This window comes from Mus musculus, chromosome 6, assembly GCF_000001635.26.
Source record: "Mus musculus strain C57BL/6J chromosome 6, GRCm38.p6 C57BL/6J".
Classification (NCBI taxonomy): Eukaryota; Metazoa; Chordata; class Mammalia; order Rodentia; family Muridae; genus Mus; species Mus musculus.
The window spans coordinates 138,071,621-138,080,435 of record NC_000072.6 but is presented as its reverse complement, the minus strand read 5'-3'; the positions used below and the strand labels follow the sequence as shown (position 1 = coordinate 138,080,435).

At 43.3% G+C, this 8,815-nt stretch overlaps 1 protein-coding gene across 3 annotated transcripts in view; it reads left to right on the top strand.

Moving 5' to 3' along the window:
- Positions 1 to 519: 519 nt before the first annotated feature.
- Positions 520 to 8,815, top strand: part of Slc15a5 (solute carrier family 15, member 5) — a 96,331-nt gene continuing 88,035 nt past the window's right edge. The window contains exons 1-2 of one of the 3 annotated variants that reach the window (NM_177787.4): positions 520 to 859; positions 7,361 to 7,583. In NM_177787.4, coding sequence (NP_808455.2) covers positions 520 to 859; positions 7,361 to 7,583 — 563 coding nt within the window. Of the gene's footprint in view, positions 860 to 7,233; positions 7,584 to 8,815 lie in introns of those variants that run through there. The other 2 variants (XM_017321607.1, XM_017321608.1) reach the window with 2 other exon arrangements.

The window sequence follows — 8,815 nt, the reverse complement described above, 5'->3', positions numbered from 1 at the left end:
GTAATCATGATAAGGTACCCGGCCCCCTCAAAACAGATTTCCTTCTGTGCTTTATCTCTTGGCTCTGTTCTGGCTTCTTTAATTAAAATATCAGAAATTATTAGACTCAAATTATTTCTTGATCTAGTGCTCAAATGCCCCTGAAAAACTGCTTCTTGAGCCTCCATATTTAAACCTTTATCTGCATGAGGCAGACGAGCTTCCTTACGTATGCAACTGGAGTCACGTGATTCAATATAATTTTGGATGAAGCGTCTAATTTGGTCTCTAAGTAATGAAACAAACAAATCAGATGTGGCTGTGCTGAGCTTTGAGTGTTTAAATGCTCAGGTCTTCTCTCTTGGGCTTCCAGATCATCAAAAAATAGCATTCATGTGCAAAAAAGCTCAAGAAATTCTAGCATGGAGATGTGAAATTCTAAGCAGCCGTCTTTTTTTTTTCCATTAGAGGAATAGGGTTAAAAAAAAAAGACACTAGGTCCAAGCAACTCACATAAGTGATAGTCTAGGAAAAGCAGTCATGCCCATTACAGACTTCATCATAAATGATGAAAAAACACCCTTAGTCTTACATGGTGGCCCTGAGCAGTGGAAGACAGTGGGCCCTTATGGATGTTTTCGAGTTGGAATCTGCTTGCTTCTGGTGGAGCTGTGTGAGAGGTTCACTTTCTTCGAAGTCGTCTGCAACATGATCCCCTTTTGCACAGGGAGGCTTGGCTCCTACAACCACCAGGCAGCCATGCTCAACTTGGGCTTTATTGGAACCTCAGTCCTTACCCCTGTGTTCATGGGATGGCTTGCGGATGAGTACTTCGGAAGGAACAAACTGATGTACATAGCCTTATCTCTACATTTCCTAGGTGAGTGTCCCCTAATGACAGTATTTGGGGGAGGGCACAGAGATACATACATTTTTGTTAAGAATTTTTAATTTTGCTCCCACCCTGTCCTTAGCATAAAATACAATAAGATATGTCATTTCAATTTATTTCATTCTTTGTATTATTTAGGCTGTTAGTAGGTGTGTATATTGAGTTTTCCAGGATTTTTAATACTTAGAGCATTGCGATTACTATATTTTATGCTAAGTATATCTTTGTATGTCAGTGTCCTATACACCTCGCAATGCCCCCTGCCTCCCTCTTTGTGCTTTAACTCAAATTTGTGGTAGATCCTCTATGAAACACGGAATTCATTTGCTTCACAACTGGAAGAAATATGCTGAAAAGGTTGTGGAAGTTCACGTAGAATAAACTAAGAAGTGTTTGGCTTTTATAATCAATCATATGGTAATTAGAGTTCATATAAAGATATGTTTTCTGGATTTTAAGATCAAGTGATATGATTTAAAAATAAGTGAATTCAGACAGGACAGTATGATTGTTTATACAAAGAACAATGAACAGAAGCTTGGAAATGCTTGACGAGGCATAAAGAGCAAGCTGGTTGATAATCTACCAGTGTGAGTGTGTGTGTGTGTGTGTGTGTGTGTGTGTGTGTGTGTGTGTGTGTGTGTAGGTGAGAGGACAGCTTTTAGAAGTAGATTTGTAGATTTTTTATCTTACATATTGTTTGAGGCAGAGTCCCTGTACTGGCTGGTTTTGTGTCAACTTGACACAAGCTGGAGTTATCACAGGAAAGGGACCCTTGAGGAAATGCCTCCATGAGATCCAGCTGTAAGGCATGTTCTCAATTAGTGAACAAGTCAGGAGGGCCCATTGTGGGTAGTGCCATCCTTAAGCTGATAGTCCTGGGTTCTATAAGAAAGCAAGCTGAGCAAGCCAGGGGAAGCAAGCCAGTGAGTAACATCCCTCCATGGCCTCTGCATCGGCTCCTACTTCCTGACCTGCTTGAGTCCTGACTTCCTTTGGTGGTGAATAGCAGTGTGGAAGTGTAAGCTGAATAAATCCTTTCCTACCCAACTTGCTTCTTGGTCATGATGTTTGTTCAGGAATAGAAACCCTGACTAAGACAGCCTCTCTTCTTTCTGCTAATAAGACACCTATTCCAGAGAAGTTGCCTGTGAGCTTCCAGCCAGTTCTCCCACCTCTGCCTCCTTCCTATCTTAACCTACTAGTACAGGAACTACAGATGTGTGCTACCACACCCAGCATTTTACAGGGCTTCAGGATTATCAGGTCACATGACAAGCACTTTTACCCACTCTCCTGTCTTCCTGGCTCTGAACAACTTTATGCTGAATCAACCCTTCAGTCATCCTTCCTAGACAAGCAGCTGCCAAGGGGAGGATGGAAGTAACAGCTGTGAATCATTGACCTCAACAAACAGCACACATGGCCACCAAGACTGCTTAAATGGAGATGCTAAAGTCTCGGCATGGTGGTTTAAGCAAGAGTAATGTTCAAGACATGATACCGTGGCAACCATTTCCAGAAAAGCATTAATGTGATGAAGGACTTGAGGTAACCTCCAAGGCTGTGAGCAGAAGAGCCTGGGCAGGTACTGTGCAGGGAGAGTCTCCAGGTGAAGTGGTTCCCTGACAGTGGCAGTGAGTGTGAGACAAGTAGACCTGGGTGAGTCGGCCCTAGCAGGCTGCTATTGTGTGTCAGGGAACACTCTGATAAGGAGAAAGAGTAAGCAAGATAAGGAAAGAAGAATTCTCCTTGACTGGACAGCACACCACACGACAAGCATTAGGTCATTTTCTTGTTTAGTGTTGTGATTTCTATAACCCTGAACTGGGTAAGGCACCACTCTGGGATCGAAAAGGGAGATCTGGACTTTGGAATTTTTCCAAGCAAAAGGAACTAGATTGCCTCCCCATGTGTCCTTGTTCTTAGTGTGTTAGATGGCTTTCTTCTCTCTCTCTCTCTCTCTCTCTCTCTCTCTCACACACACACACACACACACACACACACACACACACACACACACACGCACACAGAGTATTGAAGCCAGGCTACATGCTACACAAACCCTACACCCCTGAGCTACATGGTCTTCCATTTTACCTTCTTATTTTGAGACAGGATCTTTCTAAGCAGCCTGGACTGTCTTAGTTTTTTGGTTTTTGTTTTTGATATTTATTTCATTTACATTTCCAATGCTATCCCAAAAGTCCCCCACATGCTCCCCCACCTACTCCCCCAACCACCCACTCCTACTTCTTGGCCCTGGCGTTCCCCCATACTGAGGCATATAAAGTTTGCAGGACCAATGGGCCTCTCTTTCCACTGATGGCCAACTAGGCCATCTTCTGATACATGTGCAGCTAGAGACACGAGCTCCAGGGTACTGGTTAGTTCATATTGTTGTTCCACTTATAGGGTTGCATATTCCTTTAGCTCCTTGGTTACTTTCTCTAGCTCCTCCATTGGGGGCCCTCTGATCCATCCAATAGCTGACTGTGAGCATCCACTTCTGTGTTTGTTAGGCCCAGGAATAGTCTCACAAGAGACAGCTATATCTGGGTCCTTTCAGCAAAATCTTGCTAGTGTATGCAATGGTGTCAGTGTTTGGAAGCTGATTATGGGATGGCTCCCCAGATATGGCAGTCTCTACATGGTCCATCCTTTCATCTCAGCTCCAAATTTTGTCTCTGTAACTCTTTCCATGGGTGTTTTGTTCCCAGTTCTAAGAAGGGGCAAAGGTTCCACACTTTGGTCTTCATTCTTCTTGAGTTTCATGTGTTTAGCAAATTGTATCTTGTATCTTGGGTATTCTAAGTTTCTGGGCTAATATCCACTTATCAGTGAGTACATATTGTGTAAGTTCTTTTGTGATTGGGTTACCTCACTCAGGATAGAAAGCCACTGTGTAGTTCTATCAGGCCTTGAAACTACAGTCATCTTACCTGAGCCTCCCGTGGTGCTGAGCTTGGCTTTGTTTTCTTACTATAAGTCATACCCTGAACTTTCCACTCACAACTGCCATAACACTGCAAGCCATTACTAAATATTAGAGATTCCAACTAAAGTCCAGCCTCTGCCTGAAATAGTGTTCTTCTTGACCATGGCCTACCTACTGAGCTACCAGCCCTTTGTCCAGTTCCAGCCCACATGCCAGTTTACCAATACAACTTCCTGAAAAAGAATGAATACATATTGCTTCATGTTGTATCCATATTGTTTCTATTATCTAAAAATAAGTCCAAATTTATCATATCAGAACCTTTACAATGTATATGAAGTGAGTTCCTCTGGAAGGGTCTGTGCTCACCTCCAATGACAATGAGAGCCTGGCTATATCCCTACTTTTTCCTCTCCTATTTATTTTCCTCTCTGCCTGAAACAGTAAACTCCTTCAAATATTCACTCTGTACCTGAGATTTGTGAAGTCTCTTGCTCCTGCTGTTTTGTCAAGACCCATGTTTATTGTTAGTTTCTGAGTTTAGCTATGCTGTTATCAGACCTAGATGGTTGCGGATGCATGGGCTGGGGAGGGAGATGGCTCAGTCAGTAATGTCTGTCATGGGAGCATTAAGAGCTGAGTTCATCCCCAGAATCAATGTCCAAATTGGTGATGTGGTGGTACTCAAGTTTAGCAACACTGGGAGATGAAGAAAGGCTGCCTGCTATTGTGTAAGAGACCTCTCTTAGGAAACACTAACCCTCTGCCACACACACACTTACTTATTCCAGGTAGAGAATCTATGACAAACTAAAGTAATAGTTACATCAAAATTCAATTTTGTGAACCAGTGAATTTTTGTTGGGGTTACTAAGGGGGATGTGGGTGAAGGATTATTTATAGGCGTGGGGATGACTCAAAATATGAGCGCCACCATCACAGAACCATCTCCAACATGTTCGAGGACTTGAAGCCAATGTTACCAGAGCTCTTCCCATGTCTTTCCGACAGCTCCAGGGTCATAGACTCCCCTCTCTGCATCGTGGGTGGTCCATCTCCTCCCTCAACTCCTGTTTATTGCCTCTATGACTCTGGAGAGGGGACTGGGTGAATCTTCAAAATTTCATCTTTCCCTGGACATGAGAATTTAGGTTACCTCCTAGATCTCCTGACCTCTCTTTCCCGGAAAGAATGTTCAAATTCAGAGGAAACCACTACACATCACTAGCCTACTTGACAAGCAACAGGTCACTGAGAGGCCCCATCTCTAAAATCAAAGTGGCTGGCACCTGAGAGATAACCCCCACAAAAATACCCTGGTCTCTACAAGCAATAAATACACTTACCTTTCTGCTATGCAACTGCTTTCTGTATGTCTGCCTTTCTGACATAACCACTCACTCCTGAGTTGTTCCCCCACGACCTCCAATAAAATATGGCAACACCTCTCTTCAAGGGGCTTACAGATATAGGCAGACAACGTATGCAGGACACATGCCTCACATCAAAGAGATAAAATCTTATCAAATGCATTGCAGATTTATTTGCATTTTATCACATATCAGTTTTACTGTAGAAGTAAAATCTTGCTCTAATGAAATCAGAGTGTTGTGACATTTTCCCAAAGGCTGCAAGTAGAACATCTTTGTTACTTATATAGGGGTACCATGTGGTCTGGAAGTAGATTGTAGGTGGTTACTGTGTGGACCAGATGAACTGAGCATGCTCTTGGATAACTTGGTATTGCCAAACCTCACATCAAACTTCTGGGCAAGAAGATCAAATATTAGAGAAACATATTGAGTCACATCTGGCTGACCTTGAAAGAAAGAATGTCAAAGCCAATAATTTAAAGGGTTCACTCTCACAAACAGTCAACCCACTGCTGAATGATAATCTGTGGGAAGCCACAAACGCCATTACAAGATGGCGCTGGCTACCACTGGCCACTGCCCATGATTATGGGTAAACAACCAATGTGCACATGTGCATAAGAGTTTTTTTTTGCCAAGTCACTGCCTGGCCTGACGCATATTAATGAGGTATTGGTAGCATAACCAATCAGGTATGGACACATCACTCCTAGGCCTATATAAGCAGCACCATTTCTGGGCTCAGGGTCTTTCGCCTATGCAATCAATGCTCTCCCAATAAACATGTGCAGAAGGATCCTATTGTGGCGTTGTTCTTGCTGGCGAGACGGGCGCTCACAATAATCAAATGCATACATTGGTCACCTGGTAAAGCCATATAGAGAAGATGTTAAATGAGGTACCCAATCTGTATTTCTGTAGAACTTCATGTGTCATTGAGGAACTAACCCCCATAACAACTTTGCAAAATTTCATACCAAAAATGGTAATGTCAGAGTAATTGAACAGAACAAAAGTATTCAAATGGACTAAATAATAATAATTAATAATGTTTAGGATGTAGCTCCGTGACAAAGAGCATGCCTAACATATAGTAGAGTCTGCCCTAGTAACACAGGAAGGGAGGACAGAAGGAAGAAAGGGAAAAGGAGAATGAAGGAAGGGGATGGAGGGAGGAAGGGAGAGAGAGAGGAAAGGAGGAAAGGAGGAAGAGAAAGCGGGAAGGAGGGAGGGACAAAAGGACAGGAAAAAGGTGAGCTGTACCAACTGACACCCCAAGGTTAGTTTCAAAAGGAAACAATATATCATATGAAGATGCTTGGCAACAAATGGACAACTTAGCAAAGAAGGGGGGCTGCTCAGCGATTTCCATTGGAAGAGCAGAGTCACCAAACCAGGGACCACAAGGTAAAAGTGGAGATGGTACCCAAGCTTCCCTGTCACTCTGTGTCCTATGTCCTCCTGACTGGTCTGCATGACCCAGGACACACTCCTGCCCCTGCCCCAGGTTCTCTTCTCTCTGTGTGTGCCAGGAAGGCTCCAGGAAGCTGTGTGAGAAAATCGAGAAGCAAGGGCATACATGCCCAAAGGATGTCCTTAAACTCTTGACCTTTCCCTCCTCCTGAGAGCCAGTATTACAGGTATACTCTGCCACAACAAATGGCTTAATTTTCACATAAAACAATTCTGAATTATTTTAATGTTGTTAAAAAATTGCCATAATTTCTTTATACATTCTTAGAGGAAAGATGGTTTAAACTGGAAGCGGGGGGTAAAACAAAACCCAGAACTTTGGTGCAGTTAAAACATGCAATAAAGAGAATTCTTTAATAAAATTTTATATATGAGCCAATTACAAATGAACCAAAGAATTTGCAAGTTTGGTATTTAATTTTCAATTATGTGTACGGGAGTGAAGCCACAAAGGCCAAAAGAGGGCATCTGACAGCCACACCACAGAACTGAACTTGATCCCTCTCACGAGAGCAGAGCATGCTCTGAGCCACTGAGCCACTTAGGAAATTCAAGCCATCCCTGAAATTGCAAAGATCAGCTTTAAGTATGCTGGTAAGACACCCATACAGCCATGAACCTTCCAGAGTAAAGGGCTTATTTACGATACGCTCCGGCGAGTCTACATCTGTGCTGCAAGCAGTCTCCTTTTCTCTCTACCAACAGGCACTGCCTTGTTATCCATGCTGGCTTTTCCAGCGGAGAATTTCTACAGAGGCGCTTATCCTGTGTTTAACAACACGTCTGTGGAGGAACAGGCTGGGTTGTTTCATGTAGCACTGCTGACTCTCTGCCTGGGCACAGGAGGAATAAGGGCTGTCGTCTGTCCGCCAGATATGTGTGGCAGTCAGGAACGGGAATCAAAGAAGCCAATGCCATTTTGTAACTGGTAAGTGACATTTGATAGGATAGAAGACAGAGTGACAACATTGGGTCCTGGTTTGGGTTTTCTCACTGTTTGGCCTTTATCATTAGTTGGGCTGGGTCAGTGGCAGTGTGGTGACATCTGTGATGATGGGTCAGTCAATAGTCATGGTCAAGGTCAGAGATATGGTGAACACTTGGTGCTCTCCCAGAAAACTGTAATTTGGTAATTTGGTTCCCAGAACCCTGCTCAAGTGATTCACAGCTGCTTATAACTATAGCTCCAGGTGATCCAGTGACCTCTTCTGGCCTCTACAGACACACACAGGTATGTGAACATACAGGCATTCAGACATAAGCACACACACACACACACACACACACACAAATAAACAATAAAATAAATCCAGAATAAATCATGATCAGCTATAAACCAAGATTGACAACCTCCTAATAAAAACTGATGACTTCATTCTCCAAGTAAGAAGACACACAGTGCTTTGTCCCAATGAATAGAATTTGACCCTGAGCCAAGTAGGCCTGGGGGAAGTCTCACTGCTCCTACCACAAGCCACTGACCTTGACCAGGTTCTTTATTCCTGTCTGAAGGCTGCACCAGTACTTTCTCAACTGTGTTTGGTGGCTGAAATCCTGGGAGCTATGAAACCACACTGTCCTCTTTTGAAGTTAATTAGTCCATACACTTTTCATAACAACTGAAAGCAAACATGGAAGCGTTGTGTTGACGTGTGTGTGTGTGTGTGTGTGTGTGTGTGTGTGTGTGTGTGTGTGTGTGTGTGAATCAGGTTCCCAACATTGTCAAGCATAGCTATCTCTCCACCACTGTTATTTCACAATAAACCGTGGCAGACATCAGCACCCAGACAAAAATGTTGAAAAATAATAATCTTAAAACATTAAATGAGGAACTGGAGAGATGACTCAGTGGTTGAAAGCACTTGCTGCTCTTCTGAAGAATTCAAGCCCAGTTGCTACTGACACCCAGGCTTGTCTAAAAGCCACCAGTGACTCCACTTCAGGGCGTCTGACACCCTCCTCTGGAGGGAAGGACCATGCAGGCACAAGGTTCAAACACACATGGAGGCAAACCACTTGCAGGTTTTTAAAAACTGCACTAAAGAAAAATGTTTAGAGTCAATGTTATCTACATGTATGCAAGTATCCAAGTGAATTCTTCCTCCTCCCCCTCCCCCACCCCTCCATATTAGTATTACAAAACACTGAAGCCTATTTTGG